General features: G+C 40.3%; 1 protein-coding gene across 1 annotated transcript in view; it reads left to right on the forward strand.

The window, feature by feature from the left end:
• ELOVL6 (ELOVL fatty acid elongase 6) overlaps positions 1-25042 on the forward strand; it is a 136524-nt gene that overhangs the window by 84711 nt on the left and 26771 nt on the right. The window contains exon 2 of the mRNA XM_054726633.1: positions 3009-3140. Coding sequence (XP_054582608.1) covers positions 3009-3140 — 132 coding nt within the window. The remainder of the gene's footprint in view (positions 1-3008; positions 3141-25042) is intronic.

Consider the following 25042-nt stretch of genomic DNA (forward strand, 5'->3'; position numbering starts at 1 on the left):
ATTCTAAAACTGATTGTGGTGGTGGTTGCCTAACTCTGAATATACCCCCAAAAATTGAATTACTCATTTTTAGTGGGTGAATTGTATAATACATGAATTGTATCTCAATAAAGCTGTGTTTTCTTAACAAAATAATAATGTACTACACAGTTACACAATGACCATGGGATTCAGTAGGAGGGCTTAATGAATTCTATATGCTTATAAAATAACACATAAGGTACACCCTTTTCCCCCCACCCCTTAAAGTTTACCACAGGAGAACAAGGAGATCTAAGGACTACTTAACCTCTAGCCTGGGTTCCTTGGCCATAAAATTACGAAATGCTTTACTTGCATTATGGATGATTAGAAGGATTAAATGATAATGCTTTTAAGCACTATTTCTACCCATAGGAATCACTCCCTAAATCATAATACTGTGATTATTGTCACTTACAATTACCTTTATAATTTTAAAAAGAGTATATACTATTTGATATTACTATTGCCTACATTAACTTGATAGAATTATGTTTTTCTTTGTTATAATGAGCATAAATGAGGATAGTGATTCTGACTCTAAAACTAATTTAATGCTGTACACTTGCCAAATTCAAAAAAGTAAAGTGGTAAATATGTTTATGGCCTAAAGTACTTTCTTCTTGAAATGTTCAATAGTTAAGTTTCCCTAAAATTGTCCCAATTTTTCACTTCTGTTTGAACTATAGAAATAGTTTCTTTCTGGAGGAAGAAAATGATCATATGTTTTTTCTAAGTGTTTTATTCTTTAGTTATTAATGTGTTAACTGGAAAAGTACAAGTGTTCATTTACTTACTTAGTATTTGCTGAACAAGCATGTACACAATTATTTTCCCTGTCAGAAAATTTGATATGACAAGAGCATGATCATTCAACAAATATTTAATAAGCACTCCTGTGTACCAGGTCTTGTGTTTCCAAGAGAAGTGTTTGCAAACCTCAGTGGAAGTGATTTACACCACCCTTATTTATGGGTTGACTTCTGGGATTACTTGCTTTATTTGAATTGGGAGTGTTTTTGTGTAAATAGTAAGATACCTCATGAGTCAGCAATATGTGTCAGCAGTTAGGGGGAAGAATATGAAGCATTTTACATGTAATGCTCTTCAGATTAATGCATTTTGCTATTTGTGTTATATCTTGTAAATTACCTTTCAACCCTTTTTTTAAATCTAATTGAGTGGGGAATGCCCATTTTAAGGGAAATCTTGCTTTTTACAGATGTATGCTCAGATGGTTAAATTATTTACAAGGCCTCTGTAAATAATTACTAGAGGCCCAGTGCACACATTCATGCACCTTGAATGGAACTGTGGGCCGTGAGGCTGTGGTAGGTGGGGCGGGTCTTGGCTCATTCTCCACACCCCACCTGGCCCCGCCTGCTGCGGCCCCCGGTCTCCTGTCTGCCGGCAACCCCACTCCTGCCACCGGTGCTCCCACTCATTGATGAATGGTGTCAGCCCTGCTCACACTCACTGAAGTCATGGAGCGATTGGGGCTGGCGCCAGCAGCAGGTGTAAGCTGGCTCAGTGCCATCAGTGGGTGCAAGCGGCAGCTGCTGCCCTGATCACCCCTCAGGAGCAGGGAGAGGTGGAGAAGACTTAAGGGGTGATCAGGGTTGGCAGCTGCTGCTTGCACCCACTGATGGTGCCAAGCGATCGGGACCAGTGCCGGGCACTGGCAGCGGGTACAAGCTGTGGCTCTGGCACTGGCAGTGGGTGCAAGCGGCAGCTCCGGCACTCATAGCGGGTGGGAGAGGAGGCTGCCGATTCTGATCTTCCCTCAGGATCAGGGGGAGGTGGAGAAGCCTGAGGGGCTATTGGGGCTGGCAGCCGCTCGCACCTACTGATGGCACCGAGCAATCAGGGCCATCAGGACTGGCGCCAGGAGCCGGCAGTGGGTGCAAGCACCAGGTGAGACCATGGCAGGCGGGAGCAAAGAATTTTCAGTAACCACCAGAGTCTTGCCCCAATGACAGTGACTGGTGCCCCGCCTTAGTCTGACACCCCCGCTCACCTGCTCCAGCATCCCTCCATAGCCAATGCCCGCCATGTTCCGCACCTGCCCCTGGTGGTCAGCGCACATCATAGCAACCGGTTAGTCTGTTCTTCTGCCGTTCGGTCTATTTGCATATTAGCCTTTTATTATACAGGCTAGTCTATAGGAGCATTTGTTCTTTTTGGCATCATCAATACTATTGTACATTTCTCCTTGGCACAGTCATAGCCAGCAGGACCTGGAGATGGCCATCTGAAATGTCATAGTTTTTTTTTAAATTGATGAGAGAGAGCGAGAGCTAGAGAGAGAGAGAGAGAGAGAGAGAGAGAGAGAAACATTGAAACATAACCTGCAACCTTTTGGTTATGTGATGACATTCCAACCAACAGAGACACCCAGCCAGGTCTCTTTTTGATACTTCTTAGCCATTTCCAATTAAGAGTCCCACCTTAGCCTGATTACCAAAAAGAGAATAATGAATCCTTATGTTCCATCAGTTCTTTTCTTATTCTTATTTTCTCTCTCCATCTTTAATATTGTTTTGGTTCTGTTGTTTCCTGGGAATTTTGATTGTTATGTCTCTCAGGTCACTTTTAGTTTAGAACAGTCCTAGATTTTGATTCCATATTACTGATTTGTTGAAGAAATAAGTTCAGTGTTCTACAGAATGTCCCACAATTGGATTTATTCCCTATATTTCCTATAAATTTGTAGTAGAATCAGACATTGGATTAGATTCAAGCTCAAAGTTTTAGGCAAGTGTACTTTAGGTGGTTCTGTGTTCTTTAAGGGAGGATTCATACTCATTGCCAAATGGACTAAACATTGTCTCTTTAATGAAGGGACATTTACAAGAAAATGATTTCAGCACTTACAAAGAGGGGCTGGTATAAAAGTTGATGAATAATGACTAAATATAAATTTCTAATGGGTAAAAATGTATTGTTTAAACTTTTATGTTATAAGAGTGTATTTTGTTTTTTCATAGGAAGAAATCTTTCTTGTTCTCTGCTCTGTATGCTGCCTTTATCTTTGGCGGTCGGCACCTAATGAACAAACGGGCGAAGTTTGAGCTGAGGAAGCCATTAGTGCTCTGGTCTCTCACCCTCGCAGTCTTCAGGTAGGTTTTTTTCATTTTCCTAATGAAATCCATCCATTTCATGAGACTTGGCTGAAGGAAGCTACAATTGAGCATTTTATCTTACATCTCATATTTTTAGTTATTGAATAGATTAAGGACATAAAGCCCTGTCCAGAGAGAAAGCCTTCATTGCTACCAAATTTCCCACACTGCACTCAATCTCTTATTTTAAGAACTCTCAGGCCATCTTGTCCAAACTGCTCATGTTAGTAATCCAGTTTACCTCTTAGGACTAGAAATAGTGCGTCCGTTCCCGATTTTCATTGCATAAATTTAGAGGAAGGGCTAAAGTGAAGGCCACACCAGTAAAGTGTTGAAGCCTACAGTAGAGCATAAGGTTTGAATGTGGTGGGTATGATGTTACTGATTAATACTTAATCAAAATATGGCTCCAGACATGAACAGATGCTGGACACGTATATCATTAGAAAAGAGAATTATTTTGTGCATCGCCCAAATCATCTGCACCTTATTGCCTGAACTGACTCGCATCCTCCTATATAATAAAGAGGTAATATGCAAATTGACCATCACTCCAACACACAATATGGCCGCCACAAGATGGCCAGCAGGGGAGGGCAGTTGTGGGCGATCAGGCCAGCAGGTGAAGGCAGTTGAGGGGGACCAGGCCTGCAGGGGAGGGCATTTATGGATGACCGGGCCAGCAGAGGAGGGCAGTTGGGGGTGATCAGGCCTGCAGGGCAGAGCAGTTGGGGGGGACCCAGGCCTGCAGGGAGGGCAGTTGGGGGGGACCAGGCCTGCAGGGAGGGCAGTTGGGGGGGACCAGGCCTGCAGGGAGGGCAGTTTGGGGGGATCAGGCCTGCAGGGGAGGGCAGTTAGGGGTAACCAGGCCTGCAGGGGAGGGCAGTTAGGGGCAATCAGGCCAGCAGGGGAGCAGCTAGGCATCGATCTGGCTGGCAGGGGAGTGGTTAGGGGGTGATCAGGCTGGCAGGCAGAAGCGGTTAGGGGCATTCAGGCAGGCAGGCAGGGGAGCGGTTGGGAGCCAGTAGAACTGGATTGTGAGAGGGATGTCCCAGATTGGAGAGGGTGCAGGCTGGGCTGAGGGACACCCCTCTCCCCCCACTGCCAACCACCCTCCCCCGCTCTGTGAACGAATTCCGTGCACCGGGTCTCTAGTATATATATATTCATGCAGCCAGCTCTTACTTTGTATCTGGTGGAACTCATCATAGAGGCTGTTAGGACCAGGTCTGGTCTCATCAGGGGCATCTGCCAGCCAATATCCAGTCTCATTCCTAGAAGCTTGAAGGAACATTGTGTAATATTTGGTAAAGTAGGTAATATTTAGTAATATTTGTGTAATATTTAGTAATTATAATTAGCACACAGCTGGTGTCCAAACAAGTGCCAGAATTCACCTACAGCACTGACAAAGGTACCTGTTCTATTGGTGTTTTGCTTGTCAAAACCAGCAAGTTTATAACTAGGCTTCTGGAGTAGGGGGAGTTGATGTAGATACACTATAAAATAAAAAAACTATTCATTTTAATATTTATGATTTTATTTTTATTATTTTTTATGATTTTATGTTTCATATTACATATTAATGGTCCTACCACTAAGCAGAAGTAGATGGTATGATTAAAAGCCTCATTAGTCACTGTATCTTAATAAAACTGGTCAGGAAGAGGGTCTTCACAAACTCCAGTGGTCTGTACATTTCCACTATGTTGGTTACTGCATCTAAACACTCATTGCTTTCTCCTATGGAATAGGCTCGGTTTTTGGTGCGTTTTGTGAGGTATGCATGGTTTAGATCTGTCACTAAAGACTTCTTCCATTTCACTCTGTGTTAGGGCATGATTCTTTAACACAAAGAAGCATTTTTATTTTTATTTATACTTAAGGTTCACAGAATATGCCTCGCCTAAAGAATTTGATATTTGAGGAAAATATTATCTTTATCTTAATGATGCTTTTCAGCATTTTACAGAGTTTTCAACATCCCTTGTACCTTTATCATTTTTTTTCTAAAACTTTAACACATACTAGTATATGCAGAGAAAAGAGTACATGGCCACCTTACCCCCATAATATAGCCCTTACCCTGCTTAAGTAATTATTAGCACTGGGTTAATCTTCTTTCCTCTATATCCCTACCAACCTCCCCTTTACCCCCAAATTATTTGGAAAGAATACATGCTGAAATATATCTGAATTAAGTAATATTATTTCTATAAGTTAAGTACTCATTTTAGAAACTAATGAAAGTATCATTACCTCTCCAAATTACTAATAATTCTTTATTCTTACATGTTCAAATTTCTCCAGTTAGTCCCATAAATGATTTTTCTTTTTACAAACATTTATTTTTAAGAATCTGGATCAAAATAAGATCCACACATTTCCATTGGTTGATTTATTTTAAGTTAGAGGTTTCCACCTTCCTCTCCCACATCCCTTCACCCTCTTCCCCGCTCCATCCTTTGAAGATCATTTATCCTTAGACTTTCCCCAAGACGGGATTTTGCTGGTTGCATTTTTCTGTCCTCTGTGTTTCTTCTTATTAGCCGATAGTTAGATCTAGAAGTTTGATTATATCCAGGTTTAACATTTGACTTTCTATAAGTAGGAACTTGGCTTTATCAACTCTTCAGTTATCCTGAAGTATGTATAGTTATTACAGCGAAGGCAGGATACATGCTTGATTCGTTGATACACAGTATTTAGCCATTTAAAAAAATTATTTGCTTACTTAGCATGTAAATAATAACTGTTTCTTTTTTAACTATTATTATGAACTCATGGATTTATAGTCTATGTATCAATGATTTTGAAATGAATTTTATTTTGCTATATTTTAGTTCATTACTGTTATTCTTTTGGCTACTAAATTATCCCATCTTTGGCCAGTGGGAATTTTTTTCTGGTTGACTCCTGAATCTTTTTCACACACTGACTAGAGCTCCTAGCTTGATTCTTGGAGGGCGATGACAAGATGTTCCAGTCCAGGCATATTGCATATTCCTTGTCCAGAACTGGAATTAGCCATTTCTCTAAGGAGGCCTAGTTCCTTTGTGAGAGGGGAGATAGTATTTAGAAACCACTATCTCAGCACTACAGAAAATTATTTATTTTTAAAAAAAAATGTATCCAGAGTCACAATTCATATTTATGACTAGAGTGTTTACTTAATTAACTTCTTATTTCTTTTTCCTCTCATGCCAAAATCTAAGTTCCCAATGTATGCCAGTAATAATTACTCATTTACTTTCCCCTTCAATGCATATGTAACAGTCATTAACAATATATTTTTTAGAATGACAAGTCTTTCTTGTTTCCTCTTCCATTTTCTTAATTCTGTTAGCTATTTTACTTCTTTCAGAGCCATATTTTTGTGTAAAGTTATAAAAACTAGAACTATATAGAGTAGTCTGAGCATGGATAGTGTAGGGTCTTATAAAAATTGATCATAATATTCTAATCAGGAATTTGGAAAATAGCGATAATGGAATACTATTGTGTTAACTGAGCATTGTTTCATGTTAGGAATAGTATACTGAGGTTCCTCCATGCTTACAGAATTCTGGTTGACAATGCACAGAATATTTTAAATATAATGTTTATGTAAGTTTTACTCCTAGACATCAAATATCTATATGTTGTTCATTAATACCAAGTATTTGTAAAAGTATCTAAAATGATACTAGAATATACTCCTTACCTCTGTGGAAAGGCAGAGGAGATATGCTCTTAGTGACTACTGTTTACTAGAAAATAAAACAAAAATATTCAGTGCTTGTAGAGCTTGTTTCTAGTGGACTCGCAGTTTGGAAATTGAAAGGATTAAAACTTTTTTCTTATGTGTTATCTTCTTATTCAAAACAAATGAAGCAATTATAATCATGATGTTGATAAGAATCTGAATCAATATCCAGATAAATCCAGTTAATAAATCTCAATTCTGGGTACTGTATATTTATTATTCTTTGCAGTTTCCTGCATTTACATTTTCTAAAACATATGTACATACATAATTTCATATAAGCAGTTCTAGAAAATTTCAAGTGATAGTTGCTTTTTTTATTTTGGAATCCAAATACCTTTTGAATGAAGTTGATATAAAGAATCAAAAATAAGCTCATCCAGAAACAGATGTTTTTAGTGAATAAACTTTCCTATTTTGGTCATATAGGATAGCGTTGTAATTACAAAACTATATTTTTGTAGAAAATGTTGAATGTTTCTTACCTTACTATAATTCACAAATTTGCAAGCTCATCTGAAAATAGTGCCTATGGACGTTTAGGAACTCCTTGCTCAGGAGACGTTCTTGTAGGAGCTGGTCAGCATCCACGTCACTTCCACTACGTTTACTCTCTGCCACTGCCGGATACCATTGATTTGGAAAAAGAAGAGAAGAGGACAGGAACCAAACCTTTCAGTTAGAGGAATTAGAAAATCACTGAAAAGATAATTTTTTGTGTGTATTTTGCTGCTTAAGAATAATTTCTTTTCCCCACCTTGTCAAGCCAGAAACCCCACTATGGCTAATTTCCAGCTGTCACACACTTTGTGTACTCATGAACTAAGACAACTAAAATTAGAAATTCATTTGGATATACAGAGTACTTAAGGGAAAATTAAAACCCTATTTCCATACCAGTCTAGTTCAGGTTTTTTGTATTGTTTTTTTTTTTTTTGTTTTTTTTTTTGTATAGTTTAGCAAGAATTACTTGTAGAATATTTTTCTTCTTTATTTTCACTGTTAGATGTTGACTGAATATGATAGTAGTCTTCAGAAACACCACATACAATTTAATTTATTGAAAGCTGTCATAATTTTTGATGGAGTAGATAGGATATGATCAAGTGAATTTTCACCAGGCATGAAATGCATTCAATTCATTTGAGAATCATTTCTCTGGGTTTTGTTCGTTTGCAGTTTCTTCCCATTCCCCGCACCTTGTCCCCACTTTCAGATCCAAATCACCAGCTTCTGGTGTCTGTCTTTACAAATATGATTGTGATGAATACACTGCCCCCTAATTCCAACCTGCACGCCCCACCCCCAACCTAAGGACAAGCATTTCCTTGCTTATCTGATTAGATAATTCCATGTGCATTCGGCCCTAGATGATTGAACATTTTTTTAGGGTGTACTGTAAACTGAAAATTTCTGGTGATTTGAATCAGTAAATCCTCTAGATGAGATTGTTCCTCATGGCAAATAGCATCACACACTCTGAGGCGCCTATAATCCAGTCATCTCAGACACTGCTGAGTCATTCATTCATGCTGCTGTGACATCTCAGCTGAGTTCCTACAGGTGCTTTGTAAGTAATTTACTCGTTTGTTTAAGAACTCCTAGGTCGGGTACATATGTGTGTGCTTCTGATTCAAACAGCCTTTCTCAGTATGTGCCTGGCAGGGTTTTCTTCTCATTGGCAGCAGAAGGAGTTCCAGGAGCCTTCTTCTAGGCCTCTGACCCAGAACAGGTCAAAGCAAGGTTTCCGGTCAGTGCACATTAGAATTAGATAATGACTTTGTGCTGCTTATTTTTTATGCTAATCCACACTTGCGTCAAATTTGCTTACTCACATTTCCTGTGATTCACTCTGGCTCCAATTGTTTTATCCCTTATTTGCACAAAGCCAGATGTTCTGTACTTTGTAGTTTGATTTCTTGTCTCGTTGTTAACTGACAGCTTTCCCTGTTGTAAAGAATTTTTGTGAGTTTATCTGAGCCAAACTGTTGACAATTGCCAGGAGCAGAATCTCAACGCCTCGAGACAATACTTCCAAGAATGGCGGCTTTTCACTTGGTCTTATAAATATCCATCAAAGGGGATGTAAGTGGGTGACATGGAATCCACTGGTGATAGATTAGGGAGGTGGGAGACAGCCAAGGGGGAGAACCTCTGGGGTTGGATTAAAAAGTGAAATGATAGACACATGCTTCTTTTACATAGGTGGGTACAGGAGAGTTAACAGTGGACAATTAACCGGTAACAATAACAATGAAGGAATTTGTGGTTTCAGCCCTGGTGCCATTTGTTGTGCCCTGAGGGGTCCTGCAAAAAAAGGGGAGTTACAAGTTAACACTGACTTTCCACAGTTGTGCTATCTTAGATACAAAAAGACAATAAGCTCAGTAAAGATCAAAGTTGATTTGTCAAGGAAGATGTTGGCCTAGGACATGATTACCAATACACACTACTAGCATAACCTGCTTTTTGATGAAAGGTTTTATTTCAGACCATCCTTTGTGGTTACTTTAGGTTTCTTGAGTTTGCAAGGCCGCCACGCAGGCCTTCCCTGAGCTTGTCAGGTTAGCATGTGGCCCCTTTTCGTCCACAAAAGCTATTTTTATTTGCTGGCCATATTTTTATTTGTCATTAAATTTCATCATCAGCTTAAGAATAAAATATATTCAAGATGAATAGAAAATCACTTTTTTTCCTTTTATGAGATTTCCATAACAAAGTGTTTAAATGTAGCACAGGAAATGTTCAGGAAAGTATGTTTACCAGTGCAGAACAGCAGGTGAATGGTCTTTAATCAAATCTCACAATTTTATACATGCACACCTCAATATTTGATAGTGGGAGAATTTATTGGCAATTGCCTTATTATTTTTAAGGAAACAACTCTATAAGAAGTCCAAGTGGAACTGTTCAGATGAGAAAGATATGACATTTTAAAAACCCATATTGAAGGAATAAGTGTATCATTGACCTGTAAAAAGATGAAATATTGAAAATGACAAGTTTCAGAACAACTGCATCCGTTTATACTCAAGCACCTCGTGTGTAGTATTTTGTTCTATGATTGCCGGGAGGGTCCTTCTTAACCCACATTATAGATAATGATCCCAGGCATAATGATATAAAGGAAATGGATATATAAACTATAAATGTCACAGGAGAAAAGCTTCTATTTGATCAATAACAGGTTATAAATTTTGCATTTTCAAATGTACCACCAAGGTGACAAAAGTAACAACTCTTCTGGAGAGCATGATGTTGACAAGTGAAAAGGCAAGCTTACTGGGAGTGTGAAGCCATGAATGAAGAGTTCAGTCACCCGGCAGTTAACGCTCGATTTTCTTTACTGACATGTATGTAGTAAAAGCATGAAATCATGTTTGAAAGTTTAGGCTAGTGATTATCTTGGTTTCTCGGGAGGCAGCGAGAGTGATGAGATCCCAGAGGGTCTAAAGGAGGCTTCTGCTGCTTTTGTAAGATTTATGTCATTACAAAACGTCAAACAAGACAAAGCTAACTGTTTGATACAAAGCATGGAGAGCAATTTTTTCTTAAAGTTGAAAGCAAATAATGAAAATAATCCATTTTTCAAAAGAAAAGCTAACAATTATCATTTTATAAGATTCTGGTGAAATGTTGGTTTCCATTAAATAGAACAATTTAATACCAAAACACAAACTTTGTGCCTTATTCACACACACATAGACATACACGAGAATGGCAGATTTAGTTAGACTTAACAATCTTTTTTTTGTTTGTTTTCTCTTTTCTGACAATGACCCTGAGTTAAGTGTGTATGTAAACCCAGAAGGATAATTTGGGGAACTTCCTTTTTCATCCCTTTCTTGTTCAACTCTTAAAGATGATCATTGTTAGTATTTCTTTCTATCTTGCACACAGACATACAGTCTGGGGAACATAGACAAATGGAGGTCAGATATTGCTCATTTAAACATTTGTTAATTGTCCCATTTTATCAGACTGTTTGGTTTATATGTCTACTCTCCTTAAAAATATAAAATATGATATTATTTATATCAGTTCCATCCTCTCTGGCTTTTGGGTCCTTTGATCAAAGAAACGTAGAAATCATTTTGATTCTGATGCCATATTTATAAATTACAGCTATTGTCTCATTTTTTTTAACTGAACCTGGCAGGTATATAGAAAATTATTGCTTTCTGAAGACAGGTTGTATAAAAGTTTTCTTCACAGAATCAAATAGATTTTTCTAAAAAATACATTTCTGGATTGTTTGCTCATTGAGACATAAAACAACTGAGGCTAGGAATAACACAACAGCCAGATGCCATAGTCGTTTCAAAGGTAGGTCACAGAATGACAGCAAAACCCATTTTGTTTCTCTTTGCACTAAGAGAAATATGAAGCATCTACAATTGAATTAAAACAACAACAACTATGAAGTCAAAAAGCCTAGTGGAGAATAAAGGCAAAAAAGTCACTGCCGTCGGAAAAACAAGCCCTACATTTATTTACTTAGTACATCGAGTTGGCTGACGTCCTTGAGGAATACCATGCTACCATTGTCATAAACGGAGATGACAGTGTCTAGTCTGAAAGACAATGGATTTGTTTAGCATTTTGAGTTGCATTTGAATCCCTTTCCACCTAAGAGCTGCCAAAATACCCTCCACAATTCTGCTCGGTTTGAATACCAATTGTTCTGTTCTACTATACACACAGCAAATATTACCCAACAAATCACGGCTACATGTTAAGGAAAACTTTCCTTGCCTGCCCCTTCCCAACAACACTTAGGTTACAGCATACATGCCCACCCTTTGTACACTCTCCCAGCTCCCTGGAAATTTATTCCATCCCCCTGTTTTCAGATACAACTCAAGTGAAATGCCACTTCGGCTGGGACCTTACATCTGAGGTTCCAGTGCCAACCCAGGGATCTCTGTTCTTCCCTCCACACTTCATTAGCCATGCCAGGAGCATCAGGAATAGGTAACAGAGAGGAGGTGTATGACCTAGGCCACTTCATTCGCATTGCATTTGATTTTTAGTTCTAAAAACCGGATCCTCTGCCAGAATCGGCTCTAGTCTCAAATGACAATACAGTGACGCTGACTGAATCACTTGACTCCTTTTGAAACACCAATAATAATAATAAAGATAAGAAATGGCAACTCTCCGTCCTTTAAAAGTAAAATAGAGCTCATAAACTGGGATTCATACATCCGAATTTTCTCTGGACAGTCTTGGTTTTATGCCCATGGTCTTGGTGTAATTATCAATAGCTCCCTTTTCAGTCTCAAAATGTCCCAGCTTGAATGGTAAGTGATATGATTAGTCTGTTTATAACCCACTGAGAAACTTGGCTGGCTTAATACAATAGAAAAAGGACAAACATACAAATCATTTACTAACTTGCCCCTAACAAATCTTTATTTTTATTGTTGACCTCTCATCTGAAACTTGCTGTTCTGTTTATAATATTTCCAAACACCCAAATTTAAAATATTCAAACCAGGTCCCTTTTTTGGTAACCCTTTAATTTTTCTCAAAATTTATCATTGTTTACCTAGAGAACATTTTTAAGTCATTCAAAATATATAAATAACTTTTAACCCATCACCAAGTAGAATGATTCTTCTTAAATGCCTTGAGTAGCTGTCTGTTCCTCTCCATTTCTACGCTGGACACTCCAGTCTCGGCCTACTTCACATCACAGCTCAAGTATTGCAACCGCCAATTGCTGTCTCCTAAATATTTGGTCTACCCAAGCTACTCTGCATTCCACATTATGTCCCTGTTTGAACTTTAATGGAAGCTTCTTTGCCTATAGGTTAAAACTTCAATCTGCCCATAAAACATTTCCATCTGTCCTTGACTGACATTTCATCGCCGCCCTAGGCAAACGGTTCCAGCCAACATGTGTGTGAGCATCGCCAGCAAAACAAGCATACTGTGCCCATCCTCGTTTCAGTCTTTGAACACACTATACCTCTTCCTCGTTCTCCATCCTTCCTCCATTGTTTTATAAATCAGCCATCGCTTAGACTTACCTTAGAGCGCCTTCTCTATAAAGGCCTTTCTGACCATTTCGGGCCACCTCCCAGCTTCTCCTGAACACGTTGCTATCTCATCATTTAACCAGACTATATCCTTACTGGCTTACCCATGTACTTCCCAATAGACCATATGAGTTCCTTAGCATCAGAATTGTGTCAGGCTGTTCCAGGAACACAGTGATGCATACAGTTGCTGAATGAATGAATAAAAGTCATTGCCACTTCTCCAGTCACAAGTAATTGGCATTTTTCACTCATTTCACTTGGTCACCCTTTCTGTGTTTTGTATCAACTGCCTCAAACATACCCCAGTCCAGCCTTCATTTGATTTCTTCAGCGTTACCTATGGAAGAACAGACCTGCTTCAAGAAATCTGGGCCTGCAAAGCCCTCCCCAGTCTGGCCTCTGTTACTCTGACCCTCCCTCCTTCTCCCTCTCCCCTCTCAGGCCTCAGTGGTGCCTGCAGTCTCTTAAACACCCAGGGAGGCTGCTCCCTCAGGGCTCTCATACCTGATGTTCCCTCTGCCCAGAACATTCCTTGCCCAGATATTCTAAGAGCTTGTCCCTCACCTCCTTAAGGTCTTTACTAAAATCCCACCTTCTCAGTGTGGCCTTCCCCACGCCCCTGTCTAAATCACAATAACTCCCACCCACACTCCGTATTGCCCAGGCCTGATTTCTTTTTCTCCTTGGCACTTACCACTCTGTGAATTAGTACTCTTGTTCATCCTATCTCCTCCTACTTGATCTGAGCTCCATGAGGGCAGGGATTTCTGTCAGAATTTCTGCCCTGTCTTTAGTGTCCAGGTAGGTAATTAATAAATATTTATTTTTTAAAAATTAAAAAGGAAAATGAAGAGCCCCAGCTGGGTGGCTCAGTTGGTTGGAGCATCATCCCACACACCAAGAAGGTTGCGGGTTTGATTCCGGGTCAGGGCACATACCTAGCTAGGTTGCGGGTTCAGTCCCTGGTCGAGGTGAACACAGGAGGCAATCCATTGATGTTTCTCTCCCATGGATCTCTCTCTCAATCAATAACATATCCTCTGGTGAGTATTTAAAAAAGGTGGGGAAACGAATAGAGGAGGCTTGTAGACAGTTGTTAGTAAGTCTCCTTCCCATTTTTGGAAAGTCTTTCCTTCCAATGGGGGAATAGGAAAAATGTTCTCATTTTTCTCTTGAATGCATGGAATTACTGGGTTTTCAAGTAATTCAAAAATTATAATAATTAGATTAAGTGCATGAGATTTAACTTGGGTTTTTGTTTGTTTGTTTGTTTTTTCAAATGAAAATGTCCATTGCAAGGGAGAATTCCAAGCTGCTGTAAAAGGGGTTTCCTGAGGAGAAGCCAGGAAAACAGACCTCACGCTGCTGTGCAGGTGGCACTTTGGGCTCTCGCAGGCTACCCTCCCTTCCCTTCGGCGGGCACCCACCAGCAGGCCACTCTGCTGCTCCAGACTGCCTGATTGATCTATTTCCTTCCAAATTAAGAAAAAACAATCCACTCATAGTGTAATGATCTAGTCCAAGTAGGGCAAGTATTTACATTTTGTGGCAGTTTGTTACAAATGTAATAAGTACTATATAAAGAGCCCAGACCACCACCAAGGCGATTAATGAAAAGAGCCCCAGGTTACTGTAAGTACAGACAAGGAATGTCCTCTCCAGCTCCCAGAACTGAAGACCACGTGAGCCTTTGCTTATTTGCAATGGGAATTGCTATATTTAGTAGTAATTTTTTAATATATATATTTTTATTCATTTCAGAGAGGAAGGGAGAGGGAAATAGAGCTATACATATCTATGATGAGAGAGAATCATTGATCGGCTGCCTCCTGCATTCCCCACACTGGGGACCAAGCCTACAACCCAGGCATGGGCCCTGACCGGGAATCGAACCGTGACCTCCTGGTTCATAGGTCAACACTCAACCACTGAGCCACGCCAGCCAGGCTATATTTAGTAGTATTTTTTATTCAGTATTTTTTCTAGTTTTTAAAGTGAGAATTCTGAGAAAAACACACACACAAAACAATCTTACTACCACAGATATGTATTGTTAATATTTTGGTGCATCCCCTTTCAATAATTTAATATTAAGCTTGATAATTTTTCATATTATTTTAATTCTCTGTAATCTAATATATTTGAGCTTGGACAAAAGTATGACTTCGGTAATATATTTATATTCCTGGTGCTACAACAACTTGAAACAGCTGACCTGTAAGACATTTTAAATAATTTCACCAAAATGAATTCCTGTTTACATCTCTGGAATACTACAGCTTTGCTAAATCTTTTGAGAGAAATAACATAAGCATTCTTGAAGAGGTCATAGAGTAGTTTAGCATTTGTTAAAGGATTATTTTGAATAAGACTGAGTAAAGGATTGCTGTTCTTATAAGCTCTTGTGTTACCTCACAAATCCTTAAATGATCGTTTATGTTTAGCAGGGTTAAAAAAGTATAACTACGAGATTTTGAATCCTTAAAAATCTTCAGGCATAACTTTTTGTGAAATTGCCTAATTGCATAATCTGGAATGCATCCAATGATACTGACATCCATTATTAAGTTTAGGTAACCAGAGTTGCAGACTGGCTGAAGAAAACATAAAAGTGAACAACATGGAAAAGTACTAGAAGCTTATACTGGAGAGGCCGGAGAGTGAGCAGAGAATAAGTGACACATTGAGAGATGAAATGTCCTTTTCTTCATCCACATGTCCCCAGCAGGGACGTGATTGGGAAACTGTAGAAAAGACAGGAGATCAGGGCTCAGTCAAGAAGCACTGTTCGCTCATCCTAGGGTAACCCTCTGCGGTTAGAGAAATGAAATCCTCCTCCTAAGTATGATGTCTCTCCCACAGGAAACAGCGATCGCAGGCCTCCTCTGACCTCATTCTTGAAAGTATTGGCTGTTCTTTCATGAAAGCTGTCCATTTCTATTCTCTCTGTTTCAACCAAGAATGCCAACTAGTAACAGCTCATCCATTTTGGATGATGCTGTGGGATTGACAGGTTGCCTAGATCCCACTTGGATTTGCACATGAAATAGGGAGCCCAGTTTTCTTCCTTGTAAACAGCAATGCTTTTCATTCGTGCTGCCAGTAGATGAATTTAATTGGTAGGTAGCTCTCCTCCCTCGGAGCTCATTGCCTACTATCTGTTTTTAAAAATGTATATAAGTGGAAGTCGTTGAGGACTGTTTGATCCCTTCTTATCATCACTTAACTTGTCATATTTGCTGGAAGTGGTCCTCACTGTACTCATTGTCACCCAGGACATTTCTTACAGCGTTCAGAGCCCCAGGAGTTAGAATCCACTATATAATTAAAGTGATTGATTTGAAGCATAATACCCCCCTGCTCACACAGTGCATTTTCCTAACCACGTGATAAAGCTGTCATTTTCTTTTATTCCTTTTATTTCATTACAAATGCTACAGTGATGGACAGAGAGGAGGATTTTATATGTTTTTGTTCTGAGAAATGGATGAGCATCATTGACTCAGAAGTGGATGTGCCGGGGGATGAAAGAAGCTGGGAGAGATTGTTCATTGATTCTAGGTGTTTGTGTTAACCCAGAGCTGCAGCACAAATCTTCAGTGCAGTTCAGTAGAATTGCCTATGATTTGAAGAAATGTATGAATCGCTAGCTATTCAGAGTTCTCTTATGCAGAAGGCAGGGATTTGGGTTCTCCAAAAGAGATGAGCTCTAAACTGGAGTTTATACTAGTTTGGTGCAAAAAATAAATAAAAAACGAAAGAGGTGCGGAGCAAGGCCACAGAGCTCAGGAGAGAAGAGCCGAAAAGAAAATTTTCATTTCTGCCTTTAAAAAGAACATAGTAAAAAGAAAAAGAAAAGCCCTAGCCGGTTTTGCTCAGTGGGTAGAGTGTCGGCCTGCGAACTGAAAGGTCCCAGGTTAGATTCTGGTCAAGGGCACATGCCCGGGTTGTGGGCTTGATCCCCAGTGGGGGACTTGCAGGAGGCAGCCGATCCACCATGATTCTCTCTCATCATGGATGTTTCTCTCTGTTCCTCTTCCTTCCTCTCTGAAATCAATAAAAGTATATTGATTAAAAAAAAAAAAAAAAGAAAAAAAAAACCACACCAATAACATAGTAAAACAGTACAACTTTTTTATCTTCAACAGAATGCTGGGCACCGTAATTTCATCATAACTTCTCAAACTGGTCTTTGACAGCTGGTTCATTTTTGCTAAAATCAAACCCATCTTTCATCACAGTTACAAGTGAAGGAATCACACTTGAGTGTTCTCTGATCTGCTGATTGCCACCTGTAGGCTGTACAGGAACAACTTTTCTGTGCTCCTTAGGACTTATCCTTAAATTCACAGTGTAGAACTAGGTTCAAGTTTGAAGTCATTAAAGTTACTTTACTGCCCTTCTCCTCCTCATGATCATCATCGTCGTCATCGTCGTCATCACTTGGATGGCTGAGCCCTTGTCCCGTTGAGTTCTCTCTGGGTAGGAGCACTACATTTCTAACAGATTGATTTGTGGTCTTGTTGCAACAAAGACCCTTTTAAAACAATGAACATTTTTATTTTTTAGGTGTTTTTCTCTTAATATGTTTTTATTCATTTTAGAGAGAGAGGGAAACATGGATGAGAGGGAACCATCGATCGGCTGCCTCCTGCACACCCCTTACTGGGGATTGAGCCCCCAACCCAGGCATGTGCCCTGACCTGGAATGGAACAGGCAACTTCTTGGTGCATGGGACTACGCTCAGCCAACTGAGCCGCACAGGCCAGGGCCAGAACAATGAACATCTGACAAGGAGAAAAGTTGGCCTATCTAGCACAAAGTTCTCATTGGCAAGAACCTCATAAAATCCATAGATACATCAGCAGCTAATTTCCCGATCTTCTGCCGGTGTCTCCAAAAAAAAAAAGGGCATGATATCTATTAGAAGTGGATTTTAATTATTAGGAAACTGAGAAATGTGACATTGGTCCATTCCTGAGACTGCCAGTGGAAATGGATACCAGGTTTGTAGCAATCTTGGATATATAGTGATATTCAGCCAAATGCATGTGTCCACACACCACTATCTCCATATTTCTTCATGAAGGTAGACTGACCTTCTATTGCACTATTTATTTTGCCTGTTTAAGTATTTTATCCTAAATTAAATATATGGTTATAATTTGAAATGATTATCAGAGTAATATTTGTTAGAAGGAGGGGGAAAACTAATATTCCAAATAAAAAAAGACCCTATTTTTTAGAGGAAAAAGAAATCCATTGCCGAAATGCTGGCTAAGTTAAATTGTAGAGTCCCTACATTAAAATAAAGCGCTCAGGTGATATACCCAAGTAAGTTCTCATGTTTTCACTTGCTCTTTTTGCACCCAGCATTTTATAGAGAGTATGTTCCCGCTCATTTTAATTCTTATTAGGTATATCAGCCTCAACACCTGGTGCTGGCTTTGGTGAAAACAAACTAAAGGCAGGTCCATTGAATCATGACCTCCTGGGTCATCCGTCAATGCTCAACCACTGAGCACACTGGCCGGGCTGAAACCTTTGAGTAGGAATGACTGAAGGGCCTGGAAGCTTCTAAACTAATACCATTTGTTCCTTAAACACTTCTAGACAAAACCCTATGAGCTGTTCTATAAATCCTAAACGATGTATAATTTAACACACTCTTCAAAATCGATAAAACCATGTATCTGTAACCCAAATTCAAAAGGGCAGGAATGTGATAAAAGAAAGAACCAAATGACTAACTGGTAACAACAACAAAAAATGAGCAATCTTTTGTTTAAACAAAGCTACCAGAAATCACGGTGATTAGGAGTATTTTACACTGAAAACCAACCAGAAAATAGGAGTTATTTATTTTTCTTAATTAACTCCTTCATAAGTTTTAGACGATTGTTTCTTGATGCAACTTAAATAACTACACAAACACGGTCCGGGTGAGTTCCCTGCCGGGATATCCGTGACAGGTGCACACTAACAGCTATTTCTGCAGAATGAAGAAGAGTGTCAGAGGCAGCTGAGCTTGCAAACCTTCCAGAAGTCTTTTATTGTTTCCTCCATTGGATCAAGTCCAAAGTGAGAATAATTACCCTTAGGACTGCCAAATTTCAGGCTGTTCAGATAACCCTGGTCTTGTAGTAGGAAAGAAATGTGAGCCGAGGTGCAAAAAGAGTGACTGAATTTTATAAAAAAATATTTCTCATATATCTCAGGGAGCAGTTTTCTTAGAAGTGGTCCGTTTTCTTTGACTAATAGAAGGCAAAGAAGAAAATAATGTGGTGAAAAACACACACACCACACACACCACAAAATAAAGGAGAGAGAAAATCAGGCATTATTTGCATATTCTTAGGCTGCTATGGTAATAAGAGAGCTGAGGATTTTAACTGGGCTTCCTTGCGACCATTCGGTAATTAATGGAAGTCTCTTTGGGGGAGGGAAACAGAAGGTGGCTCAATATTGAATACAAAATTTTTATTGTTCTGAAAACTTTATCTTCCAAAAAGTTTTTAAGTTACTCTTAAAGTAAACAGTTCCTTTCTGTTGAAAATAGAGAAGAAATTACAGGTTTTGCTCTAAATCTCCAATTCTAATAACCAGTTTAGATGTTATGGCATTCTCACAACACACTTGTGAAGAAAATACTATTATATGGAGGTCCTTGAATATTTCAAAATATTTCAGTACTTTCATAATTCAAAATCAGTTTTCTCACAGGAATAATTTTAAACACAACACATAAATACATATCTAATAGTAACTTTGGATTGTGTCTAACTTTTGTTCCTTCATTTGAAAGTTCTTGGTTTCTGACATGGTTCTCTGTTCCACCAGTAGCACTCCTACTTAATAAACACCGGATGGCATGGTTATAATTTACCAACAGTGACTGTTAGAGTGACAACCCAGTAGTCACCAAAATCACCCTTAGGACTTCTGAGGCACCTAAACAACAGACTAGTTCTGAAAATAGTGCCTAGCAATGTGGGCATTTCTATCCCTCACTAATGTGGCACTCCCATGTGACAGTATTATATCAGTTGGGTCACCACTTTTGAAATTATGTGATTCTTGAGTATGGTTTAGATGTTGGGATTTACTAGTATATTCCTTATGAATATTATATATGGACTAGTGGCCCGGTGCACAAAATTTGTGCATGGGGCGGGGGGTAGGGGTGGGTGGGTGTTCCTCAGCCCGGCCTGCACCCTCTCCAATCTGGGACCCCTCAAAGGATGTCCTACTGCTGGTTTACAGGGATCGGGCAGGGGAGGGCAGTTGGGGGCTACCAGGCCTGCAGGGGAGGGCAGTTGGGGGCTACCAGGCCTGCAGGGGAGGGCAGTTAGGGGTGACCAGGCCAGTAGGGGAGGGCAGTTAGGGGCAATTGGGCCAGCAGGGGAGCAGTTAGGCATCGATCAGGCTGTCAGGGGAGTGGTCAGGGGGTGATCAGGCTGGCAGGCAGAAGTGGTTAGGGGCAATCAGGCAGGTGAGCGTTTGGGAGCCAGCAGTCCTGGATTGTGAGAGGGATGTCCAACTGCCAGTTTAGGCCCAATCCCACTGGGCAGTCAGACATCCCTTAAGGGGTCCCAGATTGGAGAGGGTGCAGGCTGGGCTGAGGGACACACTTCCCCCGTGCACAAATTTTGTGCACCAGGCATCTAGTAAAATTACAATGGTTGTATCATGTTGATAGGATCATGACAGATTTATCCTATTTCCTAAATTTTCCAAAGTATATAAGCTTTTATTAAATTGTGTTTTTTGTTTTGTTTTAATGTTATTTTATTATTTAAAGTATTACAAATAGTAGTTCATATGTCTCCTTTTTTCCCCCATTGACATTCCCCTGGCCTCCCCTACTTCCTTCTCCCCCCCCCCCCATACATGTTTTTACATAAAGCTCATCAAACTCCTCATAGCTTCTCAGCAGTGCCCTATTCCTCCTCCTCGTATCCAACCTACAAAAGTTGAAGTGTCTTAGGGCTCAGTTGTGTGGTTCCTTCTCTCTCTATTTACATTCTTTTCCTAAAAGATCTCATCTCATTAAGCCATGTTTAAATATAAGATAACTCCCAAATTCAAGTTTCCAGTCCTGATCTCTTCCCTAAACTCCAAATGTCCCTTTATCTAAAAGCTACTTAATCTTCACTTGAATGTTTGATAGGCATCTCATATCTAATATAGCTATATAGAACTCTGCCAGGGTGTCTAAGCAACTGTACTGCCCAAATACATACCAAATTTATCTACTTTTTTCTGTTCATATCCACTGTTAACCATGTTCCAGCCACCATCATATCATTTGGCAATGAGAGATATAATATCCTTCTAAATATTATCCTTGGTATATTTCTTATACAATATAATGGTAAATTCTTATCGTTATGTAATATTATAATAATTATACACTTATTAACTATTAATATTATTCATTGTTATACTGTGTCTTATTATATTACAGCCCATTCTCCACACAGTCTAAATTTTCATTAAAAACATAAATCACATTGTGTCACTCCCCTGCTTAAATTTCACAAGTGCCTATGCAGTGTAGCAAAAATAAAATCTATTTTATGATGTATTATGTATTAGTAATATTATTATCACTATAGCATATAAACTCTTCAAAGGCCCTACAAGATGTAGTTCATGCCCTCTGTTGAACTGCATTTTATTTCAGCCCCTGTCACTACCAACCTCCCTTATCTTGGACCTCACGCATGCCCAGCTCATTCCTGCCGTGCTGCTGTCTAGGTTCTTCTCCAGGGCTTGTCTGGACTGGCTCTTTCTCATCAGCTCACGTGTCACTTCCTCTCAGAAGCCTTTTCTGACCTCAGCAGAGCTTCCTGTCCCAAATCTCTCGTCATTGTCATCTCACCCAGTTTTATTATCTGGCACTGAACACAATCTGAAAATTTTTAGCTATTTTTTATGGAATAAAAATATTCCCTCCACTGGAATATTGGCTCCATGACAATAAGTTCCTTGTGTTTTCCTCTTTTTTTGATCCCTTGCATCTAAAAATCACTTGGCACCTAGTGGGCATAGAATTTTGTGATCATCTTTTTATTTGCAGTATATCATGTACAGAAAAATTTGCAAATCCTAAAAGTAGAGGTGAATGATTATTTAAATGAAGTGAACTCAGTCATGTGGTCCCCACCCAGATCAAGATTATAGAACATCATCAACACCTCTGCAGCTTCTCTCTGAGCCCCTGCCCACTTACTATCTCCCCCAAAGTAACCACTACTCTGACTTTTATCATCAAATTAATTTTGCCTGGATTTGAACTTCATATGAGCAGAATCATCAATATATGGTGGTGTGTATGGTTTCTTTCATCCAGCTTTATATTTGTGAGAACCATCCATGTTTTCGCATATAGCCATCACTCCTTTTTCTCATTACTGTATAATACTTCATGTATACTTTTTATTTCACTGTATTCTAGGTAGACATTTGGGTTGTTTCTATTTTGGGGATATAAATAATGCTGAGGTGAACATTTTTATACCTGTCTTTTAGTGCACATTATGTTGGCATTTCTTTTGGGTATACACCTAAAAGAGAATTTCCTCGGTCTGCCAAATAGCTTTCCAAAGGGTTTGTACCAATTGATGCTCCTACCAACAGCAAGTGAAAGTTCTAGTTGCTCCCCATCCTTACCAACACTTGCTATTGTCAGTTTTCCCAATTATAGTCATTTTGATGGGTGGCTTACTTTCTCCTTTTGAAATAAACCAGCTCTCTGGATGGATAAAGTCTCAGAGAATAAAAAAAAAAAAAAAAGAATAAGCCCAGATATAAGCAATCTGATAAAAATCAGAATTTTCCAAAGGGATAGCTATGCTCTCTGATTTTGCTTATGTTGGATACCGGAGTATTGTCACAATGTTCAAATGTTTACTAGCTCTGACATTTATATATAACAATACCTGGAAGGGGTCCTTAATTTGAGATTTCTATGGAGCTGCTTAAAGGGTTTGTGGATAGTGGTTGAGATCATTCTATCTAATAAAAGAGAAACATGCAAAATTGACCGTACCTCCGCTACGCCCACCAGCCAATCAGAGCGAGTATGCAAATTAACCCAACAAATATGGCGGCGGCCATGGAGCTGGAGCGAGCGGGAGGCTTGGGTTGCCCCTGGTGATGGAGGAAGCCAAGCTTCCCGCCCGCCCTGGCTGGCCCTGTCCTCTGCTCAAGGCCACAAAGTTTCAATTATAGAAGATTAATAAATCCCAGATACTTGCTTCCAGCCAGCCTTGGCCTTGGCTCAAGGAGGCGCTGAAAAAAAAAAAAAGAAAAGAAAAGGAGGGCTAGGAGCTTGAGTCGCTGGGGGGCATGGCCACCCTGAAAACAACCATCATCCCCTCACCCAGGCTGGCCAGGCACCCCAGTGGGGAACCCCACCCTGAAGGGAGTGTGACCAGCCTGAAAACAGCCCTCACCCAGGCTGGCCGTGCCCCCCCAGCGTGGACCCTCAACCCATAGGGGCGTGGCTGGCCTGCAAACCACCACAGGCCCCTCACCCAGGCCACCCCATGCCCCAAGGGAACCCCCACCCTGATCCGGGACACCCTTCAGGGCAAACCAGCTGGCCCCCACCCATGCACCAGGCCTCTATCTATACTAATAAAGGGTAATATGCTAATTAGACTGGGAGACCTTCCAGGAGACCTTCTGGACATTCTTCTGGACAAAGCCATGGTGGTGGGGCCGAGACAGAGGCAGTTAGAGTCCAAGAGGGGAGGGAAGTTGTGGGTGATCAGGCCAGGATGGGATGGCAGTTGTGGTGATCAGGCTGGTGGGGGGGTGCGGGACCATTGGGGGTAAGCAGACCAGCAGGGGGGCAGTTGGGGGCGAGCAGGCCAGTGTGGAGTGAAGGTGGGGGCGAGCAGGCCAGCAGGCAGAGTGCTTAGGGGTAATCAGGCAGGCAGGTAGGCAGGTGAGCAGTTAGGAGCCAGCAGTCCCAGATTGTGAGAGGGATGTCCGACTGCCAGTTTAGGCCCGATCCCTGTAAACTGGCAGTAGGACATCCTTCGAGGGGACCCAGATTGGAGAGGGTGCAGGCCAGGCTGAGGAACACCCACCCCCACCCCCATCCCCGTGCATGAATTTCATGCACCGGGCCACTAGTTATATAATGAAAATTTGATATAGCTTATCATACATATACTAGAGGCCTGTTGCACGAAGATTCGTGCAATAGGCCTTCCTTCCCTGGCTGCCAGCACTGGTTTTCCTCCGGCACCCAGGAACCAGACCTTCACTCTGGCCGCAGTGGAGAAGCCAAGCCTCGAGGCTAGGCTTCTCTGCTTAGGCTGCAGTGAGGCTTGGCTTCCTTCGAAAAGTGTCTATTTAGGTCCTTTGCCCACTTTTTTATTAGATTGTTTATCTTCCTTTTGTTAAGTTGTATGAGTTCCCTATAAATTTTGGCAATTAACCCCTTATCGAATATAACATTGGCAAATATGTTCTCCCATGCAGTGGGCTTTCTTGTTGTTTTTGTTGATGGTTTCTTTTGCTGTGCAGAAGCTTTTTATTTGCTCTAGTCCCATTTGTTTATTTTCTCCTTAGTTTCCGTTGCCCTGGGAGCTGTATCGGTAAAGATATTGCCACAACGTATGCCGTCCTGCTGTCCTCCATCTTCTTTTTTTTCCATACTATTTTTCATATCTATGTTTTCAATTTTCTAGCACAAGATATTCTGCACCTGGGTGCTTACAAGCTTCAACCAAATAGCATGAATAGCAGGGAATGCGAACTTTCCCTCTGTTAGATTTTCACAAAAGCTTTTGTCTTCTCTATATTCTTTTTAGTGTAGATTAGCATAATCATCTCTAATTTGGAAAAAGAGCCCAAGTTTATCAAGTAGTGCCTTAAATCTTCTTTGTAATCAGAGAACAACTGCATGAGACTTACTGCTAATCCAAACAGTCCACCTGTATTTTGCTGCATCATAGCTTTATATTCTTCTTTACGGGGACAAGTGTAGCTAACCCCCCAATAAATATCTAGCCTTGTCCGTGTTGGACAAGGGTGGGTAAAAAGCTTTACTGCATCTGGGATCAAGAGATTAGACTTTCTCTAGGCC

Source organism: Eptesicus fuscus, chromosome 2 (assembly GCF_027574615.1).
Source record: "Eptesicus fuscus isolate TK198812 chromosome 2, DD_ASM_mEF_20220401, whole genome shotgun sequence".
NCBI classification, from domain to species: domain Eukaryota; kingdom Metazoa; phylum Chordata; class Mammalia; order Chiroptera; family Vespertilionidae; genus Eptesicus; species Eptesicus fuscus.